Source organism: Clupea harengus, chromosome 7 (genome assembly GCF_900700415.2).
Source record: "Clupea harengus chromosome 7, Ch_v2.0.2, whole genome shotgun sequence".
Taxonomy (NCBI): domain Eukaryota; kingdom Metazoa; phylum Chordata; class Actinopteri; order Clupeiformes; family Clupeidae; genus Clupea; species Clupea harengus.
In genome coordinates, this window is record NC_045158.1 from 5,939,661 (window position 1) to 5,963,933 (window position 24,273).

At 45.9% G+C, this 24,273-nt stretch overlaps 3 protein-coding genes across 4 annotated transcripts; 2 read left to right on the forward strand and 1 right to left on the reverse strand.

The window, feature by feature from the left end:
• The first annotated feature begins 299 nt into the window (after nt 1-299).
• On the forward strand, nt 300-1,852 carry LOC116220995 (C-C motif chemokine 26-like). Its single transcript, XM_031569949.2, has 4 exons — nt 300-454; nt 788-899; nt 1,099-1,199; nt 1,426-1,852. Exons 1-4 carry the CDS (start codon nt 394-396, stop codon nt 1,434-1,436), a joined length of 285 nt encoding a protein of 94 aa, XP_031425809.1. The 5' UTR covers nt 300-393; the 3' UTR covers nt 1,437-1,852.
• A 2,054-nt stretch (nt 1,853-3,906) lies between these two features.
• On the forward strand, nt 3,907-5,908 carry LOC105889918 (C-C motif chemokine 19-like). Its single transcript, XM_031569950.2, has 4 exons — nt 3,907-4,170; nt 4,886-5,009; nt 5,188-5,290; nt 5,570-5,908. Exons 1-4 carry the CDS (start codon nt 4,104-4,106, stop codon nt 5,588-5,590), a joined length of 315 nt encoding a protein of 104 aa, XP_031425810.1. The 5' UTR covers nt 3,907-4,103; the 3' UTR covers nt 5,591-5,908.
• Nucleotides 5,909-8,054: 2,146 nt separating this feature from the next.
• rusc2 (RUN and SH3 domain containing 2) lies at nt 8,055-23,051 on the reverse strand. Of its 2 annotated transcripts, XM_031570291.2 has the most exons (12): nt 21,043-23,051; nt 20,221-20,737; nt 18,467-19,186; nt 17,543-17,746; nt 17,271-17,420; nt 16,283-16,359; nt 15,896-16,070; nt 15,526-15,631; nt 13,379-13,425; nt 11,960-13,070; nt 11,639-11,797; nt 8,055-11,392 (listed from the first exon to the last, which is right to left on the reverse strand). In XM_031570291.2, the coding sequence occupies exons 1-12, from the start codon at nt 22,741-22,743 to the stop codon at nt 11,191-11,193; spliced, it is 5,169 nt and encodes a 1,722-aa protein (XP_031426151.1). In that variant the 5' UTR covers nt 22,744-23,051; the 3' UTR covers nt 8,055-11,190. The 2 variants fall into 2 exon arrangements, with proteins under 2 accessions (XP_031426151.1, XP_031426152.1); XM_031570292.2 differs by lacking the exon at nt 17,543-17,746 and having other exon boundaries at nt 21,043-23,049.
• Between the last annotated feature and the right edge of the window lie 1,222 nt (nt 23,052-24,273).

Genomic DNA, 24,273 nt, shown 5'->3' on the forward strand with positions numbered 1-24,273 from the left:
CAGCTCCTGACCACCTTCATCCCCTGGCATCAATGTCCACCATCTCTCTCTCCAAGGGTTTTTCTTTCTTTCTTTCTTTCTTTCTGTCTTTTAAGAGATGTTGCCACTACACCCTTTCTCGTGTGAGAAATTCCCTTCAGGTAAATCTGATGGAGGAGTAAAGTGTAGAAGATAAAGAGGGAGGGAAGTGTGGGCTGATGATGATAATGAGGATCAAGGGCTTGGCACCACAGAGAGCTGACTAATCATGAAAGTGAAAGTAATGTGTGCAGCTTCTGTATATATTGGGCTACACCTGTGCATGCAATCACTCTCTCTTTTCACCAGCTATCCTGAGTGAGCATCCTCCCATCCCATCGAGCGGCAATTGACTCACACCTTGCACCAGGCAGTATGATGACTCGCATTGCAATTGTTCTCATTGTTGCATCCCTGTATTTGAGCTACACGGCAGGTAAGACAAAAACGAAATCCACCCTTGCAAGCTGTCTTAGAAATATTTAACATGTGTTAAAGGTTAAAGGTGTTAAAGGTTGATTTCTTTTTGCATGGCCACAGTGTTGAACCTTGGTGGACTGCAATAACTGGTTTTGGGGGTTAAAAATGCGGTTTCATTTAGAGCGATGCTTGGAATTTACAGTACTCTGCAAGGCAGCTGTTTTCCGAGAAATCGGCTCAGTGTTAGTCTATGCATGTAGAAATCTTCATCTTCATCTGAATCCAGCTCGGTGTCATGCCAGTAAGCTAACATGATTTCCTTCTGCTTTGTGTCATCCTTTCTCTCTAGGCTCCGATGTAGCCTTGGATTGCTGTCTGTTGACCTCTGATCAGGTCCTTCCACGCCGGCTTGCAAAAGCATACACACTGTCTGATGCTGGATGCAGCATCAAGGCCACCATGTAAGTCTCTCTTTTCAATTTGAGAAAAATCCTCGAGTAAAGAAAACAATTCACGGTTTTCTGATATGGCTAAAACCTTATTCACTTATCACTTGCATTGAAATCGGACGTATTTCTGAATCATTCTGCCATGGTTTTTCCATTTGCCATGTGTTCTTGTTGCACAGCAGAAAAAATATTTGTCATCTCATTCCTGCAGATTCACTACAAGGAAAGGAAAGCATGTGTGTGCCCCTCCACCAGAAAAGAGCAAGTGGGTGCGGAATCTCATCTCTTATCTGGACAGTAAAAAATCAAGAGGTAAGGTCATTGTTCTGCAATTCTGACACTGCTCAGCTTTTCGTGTTTCAGACCTTTTGTCTCTTTTAATGCATGCAGGCGCAGAAACAGAAACTCTTGCAAAGGTCTATGCACCGCGATTCAATGAACTTTTCAGAATTCTGTTTCACATCTGGAGGATGCCCTTACTATCACCTGTCATTCATAACCACTATGGGTTTATCTCTTCCGCTTTTATGGCTAACAGGCTCACAGTGAGTGCAGAACAGGAGCACAGAATGACAAGAGGGACGACTCCAGGCCTTAAGGTGTCCTTCGCCTGGAAGATGACATGTCAGTCCATACGTCTGTTGAGAAATTCTCTAAATCGTGTGAAACTAATGTAGTTCTTAAGCGCATTGTGTCACCTCCTGGTATGAAATTCACCGTATGAATAAAGTTCCATTTGATTTTATTTGATTTTTATACTGTTTATACTTAAGCACTTTTTCTTACTTTTTGTTTATGTTCTCATGAGTTGTTTCCCATTGCATATGCTTTAATATGTCAGTCATCGATTTTTTCCCCCTCCAAGGCTCCTTAGTTTTCCAATGTCCTCTGTTAAATGTCCCTTATATTTCAAGGTAATCTATATGATGTGTTCTTTTTAAAATAAAGGTCTCTTTTGTTATGAACTGTTGTACTTTGAGACTTCTTGACCTTGGTGATGAAAGATCAAACACAGAGAATGTGAACAAACCTTTAAACTGACCCTTTGGAAATAGCAAAACATAACTCTTATAGAGATTGACCCAGTAAAAACATATGCAAAAGATAGATGTTCTGTACACGGAGGGACAGACTAGCATTTTCACACTTGTCTCAATACTATGTCCAGATTACAATCTTCACGGGTTTTACAGACACACACCTCAGCAGATCAGTTAACCACTACAACCACCAAAACACTTTATACATCACCCAAAAGTGACTCATGCTACCATAACTATAGCATATGCTCTCTCCCATTAAACTATTTTATCACTCAATGTACAATGAACTAAAAAAACACAGACAACTAGAAGCATTGTTAAATGCTTATATTATGTGTTGCTGTATCCTCTAATTTTGCACAGTTTAGTCTTGCATTGCAAAAGAAAAGAAAAACGCATGACACCTTGTACGTATTGTAATATAAAATAAAATACAATAAATATGAAATTCAGCTATATTCCTCAAGACAGCTCCATACTGAATTTTCTGTGGTATACTTTAGTACAAAAAAGTGTGCAAACACTTTTCTTTCCCAGTACAGTAAGTGAAACAACAAGTCAACTACTACACGAGACCACTACATACCATTAGAGGTGTCCTGCAGCCCTAATGCTGATCCGTTGTGAAATTTGTATGAACTTCACATTTACATTACCGCAACATTCTCCTTTGCCTTGAATCTTTAGAAAAAAATCTTCATCTTCAATCGCATCTTATCCATCCCTAAAATTCCCCATATTCCAAAAATATTTCAAGGCAAGCTGTTGTCATGACACCAAGAATAAACGTGTTTGATCTGTTAGTTTGCCTAGCACAATACTGTAGATACCACTTTTGAGTTTAGCAAATGTTCTCTGTGTAATTATTAGTACAATGGTTAGTGTTGTTTAATAGCAAGTAGCTGACCTGGGTTCAATTCTTGGCCAATGCAAGATGCTATTGTTAGTCACTTTAGATAAAGGTGTTTGTTAGAGTTGCATTTTTGGGTCACTTTGTCTAATTGATAGCCCATGACTTACATATACAGCAGTTATAGTGGGAAAATGTCAGCGACAACTACATACATTTTTCCTTCATACACGCACATTTCAAAGCAAATGCTGTACTGCACCACTTTTGTATGGTTGATAACAAGGCTGCAAACAAATTTTAAAAAGCAAAAAAATTAATAAAGTTTCAGCAAAAATCTGAATAATCTGTTATATTTGAGGTGTATAATTACATTTTTGTCTGTCAAAATAAACCATCTTTCCATCTATGGTGATCTTAAATGTGTCCAGTTTTGAACTGAAAGTTAACTGTTTTGAACTGAGTATCTAAATGTCTGATGTCTAAAAATGGCTGGTGGTGAACATTGACTGAGACAGGTATCCATGAATTTCGGAAGAAGTGGTCATTGAATGTCAATGAAAAAGTATCCTCGACCTTGAGCAATGAATACAAAAGCAGAACAGAACAAAGTGTTTTTTTCCGCTCCCTACCAAGGAACCAACCATATTGTGGTTGTCGGTAAAAGTTTTGGTTACAGGCCAATACCTAGTAACAATGATGGTATTTCCAGTATCAAGGAAACGAAACTTCATCATGGGCTCCAATGTGCAGTTGCTGTTTGCATCAAGGAATTTTGTATGTAGCGCATTAGGAATGTCGTTGTTCTATTGTATTCATTTAATTACCAGACCGTGTTCCCCATATCTGTATAAAATTCCCAATACCACTTGTCACGCCAGTAGATAGCTCCAAGCGCTGCAGCACTAGATGAGGGATGACCATAAAGGAATTGAACAGCTCACACACAAACCCCCAGCACACAAGGGGCCAGAAAACCGGGTTCCGGCCGGGTTCCCACAACCATAACTCTGGTCTTATTCATCACCGGGGGGGGTCATACTGCTTTAACACATTTGACTCCCCATCCCCTGCAACCTCTACAGTGCCAATGTGAGAAGACCGACCTCCAGAGAGCAAGCAGCCAGAGGCTGAGAGGGGAGGGACTGTGACTGATAGTGAAACTTAAGAGAGCATTATAACCCATGCAGAATGGACAGACAGGACACCAGTTGTATGGACCAGCGCTGAAGCCATACACTGATACCCACTGGAAGAAAGAGCAGAGCTGGACCAGAGGCACCTCCACCTGAAAACAACACGCTTCTTCTCCCCAAGTGAGCGATGGCTGCTAGTGGAAACGTCAGGGTCCTCGTCTGGACCATCTTTCTCCTCTCCCTCTGCTATGCTGGTGAGAGAAAGCACAGCACGCTGTCATGGAGATACGCTTCAGACGATGTGCAACCGACATTGCATGGAAGACTATTTGAAAGGATGTGTGATGCTGGACAATTAGATAGGATTCTGCAGTGATTGTCATTTTTTCTCAATGATGAGGCAAACGGGCATTGGTGTCGATGAGTCTCTTTCCACATTTGATATTCATCTAAGTGTGGTAACTATTACCTCCAAGTTAGTGCTTCCATTTAGCTGAAGTCTAAAGCAAAAGAGAGACTTCATACACAAGCTTTATTTGTGTAAATCAGTATGTTGACTTAGAAGGACTATGAGGGTGCTAATTCATAGAAACAGAGATGGAGATTCATAGAAATGACCCTTGACCCCAATGTATGTGGGTATTTCCAAACTGGTTTTGACAGACGCTACTATTACACAGTAGACAACTTTTTTGTTTGATAATCTCTCTCTCTCCCTCCTCTCACTCTCTCACGCATCATAAATTTGAAGTCGTTTATATTCTTTTACACCGATTATACAGCTCTGGCACACCCAAGGGGCATTTGCCCGCAGATAAATTAAGTAGATGAGGGTTTAAACACTTGTGTGTGGGCGTGTATGTGTGTGTGTGCGTGTGTGTGAGTGTGTGTGCTCCCTCTGCTCTGTAGTTGAACTCGTCTGTAATGGTCCCACTGTAGTTTAACTTGTCTTTGATGTTCTCTCTGCAGTGCAGGGACAGGACCAAGCTCTGGACTGCTGTCTGAAGGCCAGTGACAAAAGGATCCCTTTAAAGATTCTGGTCAGTTACCGGGTCCAGGACAAACACCAGGGCTGCAGGATTGATGCCGTTGTGTGAGTGTGTGTTTTAGGATCTTTAAACAAATTCTGTTGGCAGACATGTGGAAACGAAACTCACACACGCATGTATGCACGCACGCACGCACGCACGCACACAAACACACACATGTACACGTACACGTGTTTAGTTTAGGCTCATAAAGGTGTAACTTCTTGTAATGTTTGGTCACAGCTTCACCACTGAGAAAGGACGTCAGCTTTGCGCTAGTTCTAATGCCCAGTGGGTGAAAAAGAGGAAGGACCAGTTGGATGCCAAGCTGAGGAAGAGAAACATGGTAAATGACACGACAGTCATATGTGGAATGGGTCCACAATTAAAGTGCCAGACAGATGATCACAAACTCCATAGCAATGTCTGTTTTTTCAGGATGGCATTTAAAATGTTGACACACAAGGCTCGTGAACGTTTATTTTGTTGAAACTGAGATGTCTGCATGGCTCAATCCATGTAATTCACATTGACTGTCTGTTATCATATAGGATTACAGACATTATAAAGTCATGTTTACCTTTGCACTTGTGTGTTTAAGCTGTTTCCCCCCCCCCCCCCACAGGATGAACAGTGGAGGAACTAGGAGAACATCGACTCCACCCCCATCTCCACCTCCTTTCGCACTATTTGTGGCAGCTAGGAGGACTAGCCGAACTGAGGAACTGAAGAAAATATATATATTTTTTCATTTAACTTTTTAAAAAAAAGTGTTTCAGGAATGATAGAATAAAGATGGTCTCTAGAGATTAAAGATGTATTTTGAGCCTCTTGATGACATGGATAGAGAGTTCTCAGGCACTTCGAGTGACACAATCAAAAGACAGGTTATAGCTAATGATTTAACTTTTTTGTCCTTTACTAAGCTCGGTGAAAAATAAAAACAATCAATCAAATGCTAAAATGCTGCTGTGTGTTTCTTTATCTTCGGTAAGCTCTTGGGGACAAACCACAATACAGATACAGAGAGAAAGAGAGAGAGAAAGAGAAAGAGAGAGGAGAGAGTGTGTGTGTGTGTGTGTGTGTGTGTGTGCATCTGATAGTTCATAATAGAGTAGTGCATTCCACTTACAACTTCTGGGTTCTTTCCTTTATGTGAATAAAATGGCCTGGCTTAATTTCTAATGAAGGCCCATGTTGAACTATATGATGTGTCATTGGCAGCCATGTTGAATAACTTTCACAGCCTTTGCTAATGGCCCCTATCCTCACGCTAGGTGAGTGGAATGCACAAGGCACTGCTTAACTGGCTTTGAACACATCACCAAGTGACACCTGCATTTCTAGGCCACCCAACATCATAGCATAAGCATTTAGCTGTCTGTATAGATAACACCTTCAGGTATCACCTTCACTTAGTTTGCTTTGTTCTGCGAACCACGCAAAGGTGTGCATACTCAGACACAGATATTGGCACACACCAGACGTACACATAATCCCATAATTGCATACACAGAAGAAACACACACAATCACACACTCACAGACTTTGTCAAGAGTGTGAGCCTTTCACTTCCACTTGTCAGTTTGTTTCCCAACACTGGCATGTTTCTGGCAATGAAGAAGATTTACAGACTGATAGGATGGCCCTGGCATGCATGAGAGTTCCTGACAGTAAATCCAAAGGCCCCAGGGTCTTGTTGGAACATAGGACATAAGAGCTGGTCTGATCAGATCTTCACACACACACACACACACACACACACACACACACACACACACACACACACACACACACACACACAGAGTTCTGTTCCACCCCTACATGCTATATTTACTGTGAGTAAAGAAGGAAGAGAAATACACACACACAGACACAGACAGACACACACACACACACACACACACACACACACACACACACACACACACACACACACTGGCAAGACACAAATGCTGGAACACACAAAACAAAAGCAAGACGGAGGAACAGGGAAATGTACCTGCCATGTTTGTACTGTAAATGAAGATATAAATACTGGAGATAAGAACATTTCCAAACAAAAATCCCCTTTGCTCTACACCTGAAGGAGGAAGTCACATGTTCATGTTCCTTACTTGGTTTCACTATCAAAATCACTGGCACCTACAAGTCTTGCAACAACAATGTCAGTAAATTGCACTAAATAATAGCTTGACACCATCATTAAATGGTAACCTATTTTGCAGAGGCCAAATTGTGAAATAGCTTCGAGCTATTCTCTTTAACTGCACTCTCGAACATGCCCGTCGTGGCCTGTACTTGAGGTTAATGGAGCACAAGGGGCTGGTTTGGGTCCTGAGGAGACAGGGTTGGGAGGCCCAGTCACTCAGCGTAGGTGGGAAGACTGGGAGACCTGGAGCGCTGTCTTCAAGGCCTCGCTTAGTGCAGCAAGACTGAGAAAGCTTTATATGGGGCCCAGGGAAAGTACCCTTAGATTGGACTTTTTTTTGACAGCTAATCACTTGAAAGCTTTACAACTTACGTCAAGCACTATCAACATTTAAAACGCTTCATGGCTCTGGACCCGGTAACCTTGTAATAAGATCAACCATAACCATAAAATAATATAATCCCAAGAGCCTCTTACAAAAGCCCCAAGCCTGCTAACATTTATAAACTGCCCTGTAAAACGCCTAAGATAGAATTTTTTTTGTTTGGTTTGAAGTCCTCCAGTATGGGACAATCTGATTGAGAGAAATTGGACTTGCAATCTTTATGTAAGATAGGATAGGCCTTCGCCCCTTTCACTTATAGACAGAATGGAAAACAGTATTTGGCTAGGTAATGGTTGATATCGGTTTAATAGAGCTTGAAGATTTACCTTCTGAGTAACTACTATAAATTACCTCTTCTTTAACAGAACAGTCATTCTCACAAGGGGCGAAGCTTCAGATTAAGTTTAACAACAGCCCCATCTAGAGGAAGAAACATTCTGATTCCATTGGATTGGAAATTTTTTCTCCAGCAGGGGTTTACATCATGCACAGTAAACACTGGATCTGACACAAATCCTTAATGATGATCGTATAGCTGAGCTGCTTGATGAAAAAAAGACAAGACACACACTGTAACTGTGTCCACATGAGCACTTTGTTATTAATATCCATATTATGTTGGTAATTCCATCAGACGTCATACAGCATGGTCAGGGAAAGAACAGAGGTGCCACTTGAGGTACAGGTATGTACAAGCTGGAGCGATAGAAACTAATTAGGCAAAAAACAAAACAGGAGAGAGGGAGGAAATTCTCATTCTTCTAACCTTTCCTATGGACTACCAGCTTTCCGCCTAAAAACATATTCTTCACTCTAAAGTGAAGTGGCCAATCCACATGCAATATTCTTTGTCCTCGCAGGAGGACACTTGTGTTGAAACAAAAAGGCACTAACGCGCTTTTCTTTAGACCAGATCTCAAAAGCTTCAGTGGTTTCATGAATTTTGTCAATCTGTATTGTCACAGGCCTCCAAAAGATACCAAAGAGCCTTTCAATCACATCCTCTCTTTCTTTTTTCTCTTCCTCTGAAAATTCACTTTCGTCACCCAGTCGTATTCTTCCTCTGTTTTTCTCCCCCACACATTTCCTCTCTCTCTCTCGCTCGTTCATTCTTCTGCCTCTCCACTACGACTGCTACCACGTTTAGCAACATTATCTGTGTGACACGTCGGCCTAAAGGATGTGGATGAACAGTGAAGCGTGCCTGGAAGACAAAGGGATACAGCTCTAGCGAGGCTTCGGCCGACACGTCAGCCAGTGAGAGAGAGACACCAAAGAAAATCTCCATTCAGCCAAACCATCTATCAGACTCCAACCCCTTCGGATTTGAAGACAATCACATGATACACACATTGGGTGATGTCATTAGTGTTTTGTTATAAATTATTAGTAACATTAGCAATGTCCATAGAGGTGCTCTCACTTTTTAAACGCATGAAGAAAAAAACATAACACATTTACAACAACAGCAAATTAAATTATGTTCGTACTAAAAATATATAAAAATAATATAACTGTACAACGACAAAAACAATTAAATTAAATAACTGTTAACTCAATGTGGTTTAACTTCGTCACATATATTAGTATATATACTTATATTAGCTTAGCATCTGGTCGAGCTTCTTGTCTGCAGAACGACTGAACTCCACCCCATGAATCACTAAGTTGTGACAAACCATTCTTCCTGTTTCATCAGAAATAGAGACACATTCCATATCTAAGGCCACTCAATGCAATCAAGTCAATGTACATATTTAAAAATGGATCATAAATGCTCAATGAAGCACCACTTAAATGTGGCATACATCTTCCCTACTGGCACTTGTCCACTCATAATCTCTGTTTCTCTCTCTGTTCATTCTCAGGGTGCGGTGGCAACATAAAAGCAGGGTAACAAACAAACAGAACTACAAAAAATAAATCTCTCATAATCTCTCAATGTTCATTTAGCCACCATTTAGCCACTTTAGCCACCAACTGGATCCATATACTGTACAGAACTATGACTGTAAAAAGTCCAGTCATTGGTACAGACCCACTGTCACAAGCATGATACTCATACTATGGACTATACATGGACTATTTCTTCTACCACTGCAATGAAAATAAAGAAACAACATCCTTTTGGATGAAATGGCGAATGTGACTGGTTGTAATAAAATAAAATGTGCTTGACATTGGCAAGGTCCAGACACTCTGACCATCACCAGAGCTGCTGGCTTCCGTCGACATCGAGAGGTGTGGTCAAGTGCAGCTTCCTCACACAGAGCGTTTCACGAACATCTCGCCAGGTCAAATAAATAGTAAAACAACAAAACCGTCATATCCAATAACAATAAACAAATACTGCTTTCTACGCTAGCAAAGCTTCTCTGTTTTAGCAGTTCCGTCATTAATGACCGAATGTCTTCCATCTCTACTCTCTCCATGTTGTGGTGCCGTGAGTCTGAGGGGTGCAAGACGGGTACAAGCATCAGGGAAACAATGTTGGCGTCGGATCACATGCATTAAAAAAAATCTACACCGTATCCACGGATACAACGCTCCACACGACAGTCACCCTTAGATGAGGTGGCAGTGGGAGTATGAGGAGGGGCTTGTATCCATCTGTCCAATGAGGGCTCTTCTCCAGTCTGCCGAAAAGAAATGTTGCCATGGGGACCACAAATGAATAAGGTAGGGGAGTCCGGTCGTCTTAAGGCAGAGGAGGTGTGGTCTGTTTGCTACCTTGTTTTTGTATGATGAAAATGACATAATGTCCATGTATGTGTGTGTTTTTTCTCACGGCCTGACTCATAACCGATGTACTCACCAGAACTAGCCTAGCACTTTCAAATAGCTCAACTGAAATAATGTCAACATTGCCCATCAACGGTAGTTTTTATCCCAGCTTGGCTGTTAATCCCTTCATGGCTCTGGCATGCATGGAGGGAGACCCAGTGATGTGGCTAAATCCTCTGAGAGACATCAATGCACAGACACTTTGACAGTCACAAAATGTTATGCATCTACATTTTTAGAGTTGAGTTCAATCAAATATACAGTCCATAATAACTTGAAGGCTTTCTTTCACCCCAAACAGGGTTCCACAGTCAATCTATACACTCAATCAAAAGTCTCTATTTTACACCTCACGACGGATGCGTCGCTATGCACCCTCAATGTTCTGCACTTCTTACTGCAGTAAGTCCTGGTTAATGATGAGTTGACTGTTGTCAGATTTCAGACGGTGGCACACCAGGGAAGTGGCAAAGCAAGGGACGTTTTTTTTTTTTTTTACACGCAGCATGGCATGACAAAGCATGACACCAATGTAAATGTCCTTTGTGAAATGTGCTTGGCCTCGCATCGCACATCCACAGATGAACCACAGACCAATGCTTCCTCTCTGGTCAGTAAGTGTATGTTATACATAATTCAATACTGTGTGTGTTCATGGGTTGGTGTTTGTGTTTGTGTATGTGCATGCGTGTGTGTGTGTGTGTGTGTTTGAGTTTGTGTGTATGCCTGTGTGTGTACATGCGTGTATTTTCCCATAACAGCAATGGTGCTTCGACCATAGTGAGCGCACACTTTTCTTCCCCTCTGTAGCACTCCAGTGTGTCTGTGTCCGTGTCTGCGTGTGTGTGTGTGTGTGTATGGATGCCCCATCCTTTCCTCTCCATGGTCCTCATCCACATCAGCCCACAGCCATAGCCATAGAGCCTCAGTGAGTCAGCTGTGGCCCCTGGCTCTGGCTCTCGTCCCTCAGGGTGACGTAGATGATGGGCACCAGGCCCCGGGTCTCCCCCAGGGAGCACACTAGCCAGTCGGAGTCGGCCCGGCTCAGGACCTGCATCACATCACCCTTGCAGAAGCTCAGGTGACCGGGCTCAGACGCCACATGATGGCAGAGAGCCCGCACCTCACTGACGGGAGAGACAGAGAGAGGGAGAATTAAGGAGGAGAAGAATGCAAGGCAGAATGAAGTTAGATAAAAAGAAAGAATTGAAGGAAGAAGAAAGGAAGAAGGAAAGAAAGAAAGAAAGAGAAGAAGAGAAAATGAAAGCCTGAGATGGAGTGGCCTTTATCTGATCTGAGCGATAAAGACGCTGAAAAGGCGTAACAGATACATGTAGGAGAAACTCTCTGAGTGGATTGTATTTTTCCATTACCATGAAGCTTTCTGTTCCACAGATGGTGCTTGTGCTTGTGCTTGCTGCGTTGCAGAGCGTTTTTCACCGTGAGACGCAGAGGGCCGGTCTGCCGGAGCGTCTGCTTGTCTCGCTGTACCAACCGTCTGGGCCACCAAACTGAGCCAACCAGATGGCAGTCTGGGTGAATAAACAGAGAAGATTACTACACCTTAGTGATGGAAATATTGGCAAATCATCAAAAATATAATGACTAACAGGCGGCAAAAATCGAACTAATAATCACTGGATACAGGAGAAGGTCTCTCCTTCCTCTTCATTTCTCTTGCTCAGCTTACAAACCTGTTCTTTGGACACCTGGTGGCTCTCTGCTCTGCCCTCTCTGTCCTCGTGGTGGCCCCGGCTCCAAACAGCCTCCCCCAGCGCATCCCCTGGGCTGGGCTCTCCTCTGCTGCTCCCGCTGGGGGGGCGGCCGGGGCCTGCGGCACCTCCGGCTCCTCCTGCTGACTCTTCTTCAACTCGAATAACACCGACTCGGGCGGAGTGCCCATCCATGTAGACTTGGCTTTGGTCGCTCTGCTGGAGGCGGTGGAAGTACACGTGGACTGGCTGCTGCTGCCACTGCTGTTGCTGTTGCTGCTGCTGCTGCTACTCCTGTTGCCCTTTCTACGCCCTTCCTCCGGCCCCTGATTGGCCTCAGCCCCCTCCACTACCCCCTCTCGGGGCGGCGGGTGGCTCTGTCTGCGGCCGTCCCCGCTGGACTTCTTCCTCTTCTCCCACTTGACAAACTTGGAGCCCTCCGTGGAGTTGTCGATGTAGACCTGTGAGCTCTGCATGAGCTGATACCACCAGCCCGCCTGCCTGCTTTTCTGTCTGGACCCGTCGGTCGCGCCAACCAGTGCCACCGCTGCCGCCTGCGAGGAGGGGTCTGCCCCTGGCCACTCTCCCCCGACTCCCTTCACCCGCTCCCCGTGTCTTGCCCCCCCTCTCCGGCTTGCTTCTCTGCATCTCCAAAGATCCATGTCGTCATTAGCCGCCGGTTTAGCCGCTGCTGGCTCCTGGCTTGCCGCTCCCAGGCGCCGGGGTTCCGATGAGCATCTCTTTGGTGCACCGCCCCTCGTTCTCGGTCGCAGCCCCTCCCTGGGATGCCCCGCCTCCGTCCCTGCCTCCTCCTCGCTGATTGGCTCTGGCCCTGTCACACCTCTTCCTTGCATCAGCTGGAAGGTGGAGCGAGCCGACTGGTCGAGGCCCTGGCCGGAGGAGCACAGCTGCTCCTTGCGGCGGAGGTGCTCCTGGCCCTTCTGCAGGAGGTGCGGCTCGAACAGGAGGTCCAGGTCAAAGGGCAGCAGGGACAGCGGCTGCAGGAGGAGCAGGAGCTCCTCGAACAGGGACTGACACATGCCCTGCGAAAGGGGCAGGAAACCCCACGGGTGGTAGTGGGCTGCCACAACATCTGAGTCAGAACAAAGACAAACATTAGAGAGTAGAAAATAGATGGAGAGGATATCAAAAAATGGTAGGAATATATTTATTTTTTTATAAATCATGTTTATTGGGTTTGGTTATTAACAACAACATACAAATATAACTAGTTCACTTGAACAACATAATCTTACACTGACCAAACCATGCATACCCATACACCCACTGACACATGCATTTACATTAACATATGACACACTCACACATATACACATACACACGGTTCTCCTGTAGGAATACATTTCGAAACATAGATCGGTTTCTGTTGAGTGTGCATACCTTCGTGAGTATAGATATGATCTAACCAGAATTCCAGAGATCTCAAGCTGAAATTCACAGAAAGGCACAGGTTATTTTATTTGAACATAAAAAGTCAAAAGCATGATCCAATACATCATTTTTACCAAATTCTAAATTGTCCATAGTAAACAATCATGAATTATGTGAGAATTGCCACCAAATAGTGAACTGATCTATTTTTTTAAAAGGTGCAGTTTGTAGGCATTTAGGAGGATCTGTTAGTAGAGATGGAATACAGTGTTCATAATTATGTTTTCATTAGTGTATAATCACCTGTAACTATGAATCATTGTGTTTCATTAGCTTAGAATGAGCCCTTCATATCTACATACGAGTGGGTTGTCTTCCACAGGGGCCGCCATGTTTCTACAGAAGCCCAGAATAGACAACGCTGGCTCTAAAGAGGGCCTTTTGTGTTTAAAAGTGGCTAATTGAATTTGGTGGCGCTGGTTAGAAGATAAAGATGAAGAAAAAAGAGCCAGTGGTTGCTGGCGCTGGTAACAATTTTGTGTTGTTAAGACAAATGGAGGATCATACTTTAGCACAAGAAAAAACATGAATCCTCATTGTCAAATAGGCGAAAACATGAAGCAAAACGAAACTGGGACAGGCGACGACATAAAAATGTTTAAAAATATGTCATTGCTAGCAGGATTGTAATTTTACATTAATGTGCTTTGTTATTTTGACCCAAAAGGCCTGGTGACATCACCAACATCAGCCCACAGCTGCTGACAATGATTGCCAATCAAAGTGTAACATTAAACAAAAAAGCTTTGGAGCTCTTGTCAGCCAACTAACATAGCCAAACTTCGCAATTTACAGTGGAAATCATGGGCTATACTTTTACAGACTAAATAATAACTTAATACAATTTCTAAATATGTGTCTAAAGTAACCCCATCATTTGACATATTATGGCTACACGATGTGGTCGCAGACAATGACATCATGTTGGAAATAGCTACTGGTACTGGTCTCCTACACGCTTGGAAAGAAAGGGGTGAGGGAGAGGTATTTAGTTGGTTGCAATCTGCAACCTCACCACTAGATGCCACTAAAGCCTACACATTGCACCTAAATAAAAAAAACCTTAAAACTGATACCAAAACAACACAATGCCTGTAAACAAAGCTATACTGTTAATATAAAGTACAGTTATGACAGGGAGCATCAAAAGAAAAAGTTCCTCAAGAACAGAGTACCCCCATCACAGAGAATAAGGAGATTCCACATTCAGCACTTTAAGCAATAAAACTTCTGATCAAAGACTAATCTTTTTCTGCTGTGTTGGCAAGAGTATGACAGGAAGTTAAAAGGGAGAAAGAGAGAGAGAAAGAGAAAGAGAAAGAGAAAGAGAGAGAGAGAGAGAGAGAGAGAGAGAGAGAGAGACTGCGTCTTGGAGTCTAAATCAGGGCCTTCAGACATTTCTCATGCATTGGGAATATTTAGCTTGATATATTTGAAAAATATAAAACAATATAGATTGAGTGTTGTTGAGGGTTAGTCTTGGCTAACAATCATTTGACAGTCAGTAAGGAAATACTATTGCATGACACATCATCCCCTGCACTGACCGTACACTAACCATCTTTACTACACCACAGCTGGTTATGTAATATTGAATGTTGATAGAAAGTTATTTTTAAACATTTGGTGCAGGATAAATTCTCATGCTTGTCACACACACAGACGTGCATGCGCGCACACACACACACACACACACACACACACACAGCTAAAGGGTGCTCCTCATATCCTTCCAGAGACTGCATAATACTGCATAATGAGGTTTGGTCTGGCCTGTCCTTCTACCACTCTAGCAGTACTAAAGCTAATGAGCGGCTCCTGTGTCTTGCGGTTGAGAGAAGCCTCTCTGCGATATCATCATTTCAGAGTGCAGCAGAGATGATTTAATCCACTGCTGTGCTAAACATGTTTGTAGTTCATAAGCTAAGAATCTCTCAAAACCATGAAATCTTTATATTGTGTGTGTGTATGTCTGTGTGTGCACGTGTGTGAATTTGTGAGAGAAAAGGAGACCTGAGGAAGACAGACAGACAGACAGACAGACAGACAGACAGACAGACAGACTGGCTGTCGGAGACGGAGAGACGATGGCTTACTTCAGAAGGCCAAAGATGAATGCATTGAGCCTCATGCTGTGACTGGTGAGCTCCGAGTACTGGCTGACTTTGGTGAAGAGGATGTGCAGCAGTCGCGTGGAGGGTCCTGATTCGCATCAACACACACACACAATATGTATCAGACCCCCTGGCCAACAAACACACTTTACCAGCGGTAGTGCTATTAAACAGACAAAGAAGCACAACACGCATCTACGGGACTGGGTGTATTTGGGGAGTGCTTTGAGTATTAATCAATATAAAACAATCGCCTTAATGAATATAAAGCAAACACTATAGAACACCAGTGTGTCTACTTGAGAACCATCATATAGGTTTTTGCATGTTAATTGTAATGACTGTCACTCACCCAGCTGGGTTGAGGCCTCCACCACACTCCACGGCTGGTTCCGGCACTGCCCGATGATCAGGTCCAGCATGTAGGATCTCAGTCCGTCCTGGAGAATCTCTCGGATGGCTGGACACAGGTACTTCAGGATCAGGTGTCCAACGTTAGGGCTGACGGAGCTGTTCCCCAGTTTGGCCTGTCAAGGTAGAAGAGAGGATTAGGGACGCAAAGAATGGATTCTAAACTTCATAATTGTCTTATGGGGTGTTCAATGGCCCAAAACGCTCAGATATCTGACAGATGATGAAATCAGGGGCAAAAGCGCATAGTTGAATGAAACCAAATCTCCAGTACCGTGTAACATATCTATAGTATTTTTTACAGAAACACAATCCAGTCAATAATTACCTTCACTCCTGGGTCCCGGCTTGTTCCGAAATGTGCCACAATAAGATCTACTGCAGTGTTAACAGCCTTCACCAGACCTAAAAATGAGTAATTTCAAAACGAGAACAGTCTGAGACATTGAAATTAAATAACACATGGGCAGTTCCTAAGCTTATTCGGGTTGCCATAAATGAATGACACTGCCACTAGCATTCAGTAAGGTGGGACATTTTTATTTTTTATTTGCTGTTTGTGGAGAATGCAGTTGCTTCTTTTATGGAGCAGCTATGCCGCAGCATATTTCTGGAACGATTTCTCATTAAGCCTGGCAATCACACACTTCACAGTGAAATTGGGTCATGGTGGGTGGGACAAGAGGAATCCTGGGGGCATCCAAGCACTGGAACACTCAACACTCTAACCAGCAATTCAAACCTCAAGCGAATGATGTGTGTGTCTGTTTGTGTTTTTTGTGTTCATACATAAAGGTATGCCATGCTCCATCTAGTGTAATTTAATTTTGTAATTTAATTTAATTTTGCCTCCTGGAATATCTTGGTAATATTTGTTGTTGGGCTTTTTATTCTCCAGGCCCAAAGGGGTCAGTGAATAAATCTGATAACATTTTTGTCTTTCTTGTTTACTTGTCATTTCAGCATTGAAGGAGGGCTTTCTTATTTGCATTCCAGTTTTGAGAGCTGAAAATAGCGCTGCAGATTAAAGCAGAGGCATTATCTCTGATGCTAATCTCCGCAAGCCAATGGCAACAACAATTTTACTCAAAAAAAAAAAAAAAAAAAGGAGCTCTAGACACATCAGTGTCAGATCCATGATTGGGTGTGATTGCTGATAAGTAACGATACAAATGTCTTGGGGTACACACACACACACACACACACACACACACACACACACACACACACACACACACACACACACACACACACACACACACACACACACACACACACACAGACACAGACACAGACACAGACACAGACAAACACACCTCTCTTTTGCAGAAGGTCTATAGAGATGGAAGACTCGTCAGAAGACGCGTCTGGAGACAGACAGAACTCTTCAGGAGGGCGTTCCGTCTGAGAGAAGTAATCAGGGAGGAAGTCGCTGTAGCACTGCTGGAAGTGCCTCATCGAGTGAGCTGCAAACACACACACACAAATACCTACAGTTACACAAATACACACAAATACACACACACAAACTCTTTCTCCAGTCTTTCCCCAACTCCCCCCTCCCCAGACTCGAGACATGGCGAAGCACCATTTAGTCGGCTCAGGGTGTGAGCGGCTGGGGGGAAATCAAAGACATTTCGGCGGGTCAGGCGACCGCCGCCGCCGCACCCCCTCCTGGTGTCTAGGCTGCCGGCCAGGGGGGCGGGTGTGCCGGACGGCCCCCTCTCCAACCCCAGGGGATTCTGACGGCGATACTCCCTCCACTTCAGCGCCTGGGGGGAGAGGTGGTGCGCTGTGGAGGGGTGGGTGGAGTGTCGAAGGAATGCAGGGATGGATGGGAAGAAAGGCATCAATGGAGGAGAGGACAGTGAGAAATGAAGAGAGAGAATGAATGGGCAGAGGGGGATACAAATGGTGATAGATGACAGGAGGGAGGAGAGACAGAATGATGTGAAACAGAGAGGAAAATATAGTTAGTTCCATTAGTTAAGAGGAGGAAAGAAGCTCAAAGAAAGCATCACAGAAAAAGGTCTACAGGTATTAGTCTAAATTCATTAGGTCAAAAGAACAGAAACAGAAGGATTGATATTACAGGAGGCAGAAATCACGCTGTGAACATACTGCTGAACATCTACAGTCAACAGAAAAAATACCTATGCAAAGTAAAAGCGAAATGAGAACAGAAAATAAAAAAAATCAGATTTGGAGCAGGTTAGAAAGTTGTTGTTAAACACTGAGTAGTTATTCATTTTATTTGGTTTTAAGCCAAATCACAGCAATGATGTGGGAAATTCTAAATCAAGCCAACAGTAAACAGCTATATCCCCTCTGTGACTGAGTGAGGAAAAGTGAGGAATTTGACCCATTCGAGGAGTAAAAAAATCACGTGTTCAGGTTGTTTGCTGTTTACTAAAGCAGAAATTAGTGCGTGAACAAATCTCAGAAAAAGCTGTCTAACGCTCCTTCCAGAACCACATTCAGACACACTTGCAGGCAGAAACATGGCACCTACCATTGGCTGGGCGGGCAGCTCCAAATCCTGGCATGATATTCTTGACGCCCTCATGCTGATTCCTCTCCAGGGACTCCAGCGTGCCAATGCCAGAGTTGGGCAGAGAGGGCAGAGCCGGCAGGGGAGGCAGGTTGGTGCGATGGAGGCAGACACCCGGCCGGTCGTGCAGAGAGCCTGCGGGCACTGGGCTCTTCTTCGCCACGGGTGGTGGGGGAGGGGTAGTTGGTAAGGGTGTAAGTTTGGCATGGGTGTCTGCAGCACCGCCGGGGGGACTGTGGCTGAGGGTGGTAGGCAGCAGGCTGGCAGAGATGGGGCAGGAGAGGCTGCGTGGGGGCCTGCTCCGGCCAACAGCAGCACCACCAGGCTCGGGGCTGGGGCTGCAGGTGGAGCAGCTGCTGACGCTGGGGGCTCCCTGCAGCCGCACAGGCGAGTAGCTTCCAAGCGGGGAGGGCCTGACAGAGGTGGGCGCCTCGGCCAGGGGCTGGTACCGGGGGTGCTTGCGCTCTTCGCGCGGCTCGTCCTCACCGCCCTCCGGGGGAGCAGCGGCGCCACGCGCATGCATGTGGCTGACGTACCCGCTGATCAGCGGCAGCAGGGGCTTCTGGGACTTCTGGAACTGGTGCTGGAAGGTGAAGGGCTGGATGGGCAGCGTGGTCGGCCTCTGATCCTTGCTGTAGCGCATCACCACAGGGGAGCCGTCTGTGGAGGAGGACAAACCTCCTGGAGGGAAAAGAGCGGGAATAAAAGACAGGAAAGGAACTGTTAGCCCTTTTACATCACTTCCCTAGCACACCCTCAGTGCAGCCATTACATACCAGTTCTCTAAAGCATACCCTCAAACACGATAGTAAACACTCCAGTACTCACTGTAACACCGGTAAATAATTTACACCAGCATCAAATATGCATTCAGCTCAAAGGAACAGGGTATTTCCTGTTTAATCCAAGCCTCAAGGACAAACAAGAGCACAATGACTCTGCATATCGTCCTTCAAATGCAATCTACAGTGCAAAGGGAGCCAGCTGAGCAGCAGGATCGTCAACAGAGAGAGAGAGAGAGAGAGAGCCAGGCAGACAGCACGAGGAACAGATACAAAGCGAAGAACCAGAGCATATTAATCACCAGCAAAAGTGCAGCCGGCACCTGAGGACACTGCGTCAGTAATGGCTGGTGTCGGCTGTCGCTTGAAATGTGCTGTAACGGGGGAAAATAGAGTGTTTCTCCAGTCCCTCGTCTGCTCTCTCTCTCTCTGTTTTTGCTCTTTAGTCAGGGTGTCGCATGTGTGCAACGGAGCTGTGACATCACTGCCATTGCGCAAGCTGTTTGTCTCACGCATGGGCCTTCAAATGTCAGACCGGACTGGATGCAGTACTGCATCCCTACCAGAAGGGGCAGCGTTGCATCACAAACAAGGAGCCAGTGCCAGTCCAACAAGGGGAGCATGTTTTCTCCAAAGAGATTGTTTGTGCCAAAGCAATCTCCTCTACCGATTTTGCAAACACTGAAATACTGAGGTAAACTAAAAATATAATACTCCTATATGTTCAAATGTAATTTGAATGCAAGCATATGACCTTATATCCTCCCCAATTGAATTGTATTTGCCTATACTCCCTCGGCACTCCCTAGTGGCTGTGAACTTTAATAAAGCAGACTGTTTCAAGACTGATTAATTAGGACATCCGCATGGACACCACAATACTTTGAAGGACTTCAAAGTTTTGCCTAAAATATTTCCACTAGATTCCTGTACCTTCAGCTTTGGTGCGAGGCTCTCGCCCTGCTGCTCCAGGGGACTCCCTCAGTGTGCCGCCCCGATGGCCAGGTGGGGAAGTGCCCTGGCTGCAGCAGTGGGTGAGGGGCGGCAGGCTGTGGCTTTGACCCAGAATGGGTGAGAATTCACCCGAAGACTGGGAGTGGGTGGAGTGCGCTGTGGAGGCCTCTGTCCCCGTCCTCAGGCAAGGTACGGTCCTCCTCTTGTTGCGTGCGATCTCGGCAAACGAGGTGACACGGGGCGGAGGGGCAGGGCTGAGCGCGGCGCCTTCGCTCAGACGCACGGGGCAGCTGAGCATGCGCTCCAGGGAGCCCAGGCGAGACGTCGGCGACTTGTCTAGGTTGCGGTCGTAGCTTCGGGAGCGTGGGCGTCCCTGGGCCCCACCTGCCAGGTGACCGAGGGGGGGCGAGATGTTTACGTGCACCTGCCCCTCGATGATGTTTTGGTCGGAGGCTGATGTACCCAGCTTCTGCTGCTTCTTCTCCTCAGACTCCCCCTGGTGGGAATACAAAGAGAGAGAATATCATTAGAGGTATTTAAAGATGAAAAAAGCTTTAAAAGATTTAAAGACCCAAAAGGCTCTTCATGCGTTGTGCAATCTTTCATGCGATTCCGTTTGCCATACTTTTGAAGTGCTGTACAATACTAACACAATGAATTGGTAAACTAAATTTCAAGCATTTGTCTGTTGTCTTCCTTAAATGAAAGTTATCATCTAAACGAACATGTGAGATTAAGAGAGCTACCATGGACTATGATCTTTAAGGTCATAGTTCACTAGTTTCCCACATCCCCACTTACCTGGGACAGACTGAACTCATCCTCTCCCTCCTCCTCTCCATCCTCCTCTCCATCCTCCTCCTCATGCCGCCTGAAGAGGTAATACTCAGAGGGCTGGGTAGGGCTGCCTTTGCTGTGCTCATCCGAGCAGCTCGTGATAGAGGAGCCGGCAGGGCTGGGAGACGACTGTGAGGAAAGGTCACAGTTAACCAACTTGTAGTAGTTCTGAGTGGCCGCCACCACCAGCCTGGCTTCGCTCTGGTGCTGGGTGGTGCCATCACCAGCAAAGGCCTCCGCAGACTGAGCATCCTCGCCGCCATGGTGGTGGAGGTGGTTGTAGGAGTTGCAGTTGGCATCCAGCTCCATGGTGTCCTGCTGCTGGGACAGGGTGAGGCAGCTACAGGATGAGGTGGACTTGGCCGGGTCTAGGGGGGCAGGGGCGCTCCCCACATGGGCTGCTTCAGGGGGATCTGTGGGTGAGGTGTGGAGATCCAGGTAGAAGGCCCCACTGCCACGGGTGCACTCTGCCCGGACACAAATTCCACCCGGCGGCTCCGGCACCGAGGAGGTGCAGGACTGCTCTGTGGAGCTGTTGAGGTTCGGGTGGGCTTTGGTGGCGGGCACCACGTTGTTCATCTTGTTGTAGATGGTGCTGAAGTTCACCAGCACACCGTCTGAGCTGTTGCAGGAGGAGTCGCTGCCGTAGCCCAGCGGACAGTCAGGGAAGGCCTCGGTGAAGGGCTCCGGGTAGGGCTGGCAGAGACTGCAGCAGGAGCACCGCTGGGCTGAGCTGCACCCACTGGAGCTGCCGCCCTGGCTCCCGCGCCCGCTCCTCATGGGCTGATCTTCGTCCTCCTCCTCCTCGTCTTCATCATCCTCTCCCCACTCGTGCTCCCCGCAGTCCATGGACAGGGTAGAGCCGCTGCTGCCGTGGCGACGCTGGCTGCCCAATCTGCGGAGACCCAGACTGTCCAGGCCAGAGGTGAGCTCGATGCTCCCTCCCTGGCACCCATCACTGCTCTGGGTCAGCCTCCTGGGGCCTCCAGAGGAGTACCAAGGCTTGCCCTGGTTGCCGTGCAACAGGAAAGGCTCAGGGTGGTAGTCAACCTCATGAAGGTGGAAGGAAGACACCCCTGTCTCATTGTTAAGTGCATCATTGGTGCTACCATGCAGGTGGAAGGACGAATCCTCTAGGTAGCCGTTCAGGTTGTCCCCATCGTCATCCTCCTCCTCCTCTTCCTCCTCCCTGTTCAGGAGGAAGGGGTTGTGGCGCAAGTGGTTGCCCCTGTCCCTGTGCTTGAAGCCAGAGCCCTCGTACCGGATGGTAGGCGGGTCCTCAGAGTTGCTTGACGTGAAAGAAGCATCACTGGTCATACTCCCACCACTACCCTCTCCTCCTCCTCCTGCTCTTCCTTCACCTCCTTGTCCCCCTCCTCCTTCCTGCCTCCAGTCCTTCCCTCCCTCCCCTGGCCCCGTGTCACTGGAGCTCAGGCTGCTGCCGGAGGTCTGGATCAGGCTGCTGTAGACCAGTGGCTCGTGCTGCAGGACGTCGCGCTCCGGCAAGGACGTGGTGCGGCTCAGGCCCAGGTTCTCGGGGGGGCTGAAGGGGTTCCCCCTCTTCAGTGAGCCGCAGCACTGCCGGCCTCCGGACACCTGGCAGTGCACCAGAGGGATGTGGTGAACAATGAGGGTCTCCCCAGACAGTTTCGGATGGCTGTCCATTGTCTCCTGATGGTGGTGGAGGTGGATGGGCGTGTGTGTGTGAGTGTGTGTGTGTGTGTGTGGTAGAAGCAAGCAAAGGCAAATTAATGTAGATGGTCAGAAGGGTTAGTTCACTCGTCCAAAGGCAGCTCCAGGACGCTGAGGTCTTGGCAGATGAGTACCTTCATGGCCACGAGGGAAGATCTGGAAGGGAGAAAATGAAATACATTTTAGCATGAGGCGTTCCTACTCTATTTAGAGACAGCCTCCCTGATTATGGATGTGGATGTGTTACTAGAAATTTGGAGAACACTACAGGCCTTTATGTGGCCTAAGGCAAAGAGAGAGAAAGAGAGAGAGAGAGAGAGAGAGAGAGAGAGAGAGAGCGAGCTGTGTCACATTCCACATACCAGAGACAGGATTCTGTGCCTATAGTGGAGGAGCTCAAAAATGTAATAAAGCAGACATGGAACTCCATAAGAAGATACATATTTGTATGCAGGATTAAAATCATGCTACTCACAGCTCATTCTCATGTCCTGAGCATGCAATTAATGACCAAATAGGTTTCCTTCGACTAGTGTATCTATAGAAAGTTATTCCTTTTTGTTTTTAAAATGTCTGAATAGAAATCAGTAGAAAGACACATACAGAGGAACTCTAATATCAACAAACTGTGACCTAGGAACTGCAACTAAATCTTGAAGTCACTGGTAAACCCCACCCTAACAAGACCTCCATCTGAGAAACAGTCCTCGTCCACACTCATGAACCACACATTGGCTTAAAAAAAAAAGACAGCCTCAAATGTGGAGCCTATTGTCTCATCCTTAGACTCAACTCCAGAGCGTTCCAGAATAGCCACCAATCACAAATGCTGGGCATTTGATTCACATGCCAAATCCAATCACAAGCAGCCTCTCTCTGCCTCAGGGATCACAGCTCTCTGATGAGAGCCAGACACTGGTAGTGAGGGGTGCCAAAGCACATCCAGACAGTAGCTGACCCCACCAATATCTAATCCACTTTAATCTCTAATATGATTACAGCCCTGTACTTATGCTCCAGAGGAAATCAGCTATAACATTTATGCTTTGGTGAGAGCTGAGATAGGAGGTGTGAACAGTTTTAAATAGGCAGTGTGGTACGTACTGATAGGCCTTAAATAGCTTACCTTCAGTGACTGAGGAACAATAACAGTGGTAAAGGCAACTTAAACACACTTGACGTATGATTTAAAGAGGCATTGTGGAGGTTTTGTCTCAGCTAGCATGCTAACAAGCTAACAATGGACTGGGTTTGCATTGAACAAAACAACGCAGTTGGCTCTGCTAAAAGCTAGTTAGCCTGCTAACTGATGAATTTGTATGATATATTTGGCAACGTCCTGCTGTAACAGCTGTTCTTATATTTGGACAGGGTTTTCAGACCTGGAGGACAAAACTACATAATGAATAGCCTAGGCAGCTGGTGCAAACAAGAGGTCATTCCATCCCATGACTATATACCACCAAAATACTGATCTCAGTAACTATTCTTAGAGGGTTTTCT

Coding starts and splice junctions, on each gene's coding strand:
- rusc2 (XM_031570291.2), bottom strand. CDS start 22,743: ATGGACAGCCATCCGAAACTGTCTGGGGAGACCCTCATTGTTCACCAC. Junction 17,421..17,542: donor CACCCTGAGCCGACTAAATG/GTGCTTCGCCAT, acceptor GTGTGTTTGCAG/CTCACTCGATGAGGCACTTC. Junction 16,071..16,282: donor GCCGGGACCCAGGAGTGAAG/GTAATTATTGAC, acceptor CTACCTTGACAG/GCCAAACTGGGGAACAGCTC.
- LOC116220995 (XM_031569949.2), top strand. CDS start 394: ATGATGACTCGCATTGCAATTGTTCTCATTGTTGCATCCCTGTATTTG. Junction 455..787: donor GTATTTGAGCTACACGGCAG/GTAAGACAAAAA, acceptor CTTTCTCTCTAG/GCTCCGATGTAGCCTTGGAT. Junction 900..1,098: donor TGCAGCATCAAGGCCACCAT/GTAAGTCTCTCT, acceptor TCATTCCTGCAG/ATTCACTACAAGGAAAGGAA.
- LOC105889918 (XM_031569950.2), top strand. CDS start 4,104: ATGGCTGCTAGTGGAAACGTCAGGGTCCTCGTCTGGACCATCTTTCTC. Junction 5,010..5,187: donor TGCAGGATTGATGCCGTTGT/GTGAGTGTGTGT, acceptor GTTTGGTCACAG/CTTCACCACTGAGAAAGGAC. Junction 5,291..5,569: donor AGCTGAGGAAGAGAAACATG/GTAAATGACACG, acceptor CCCCCCCCACAG/GATGAACAGTGGAGGAACTA.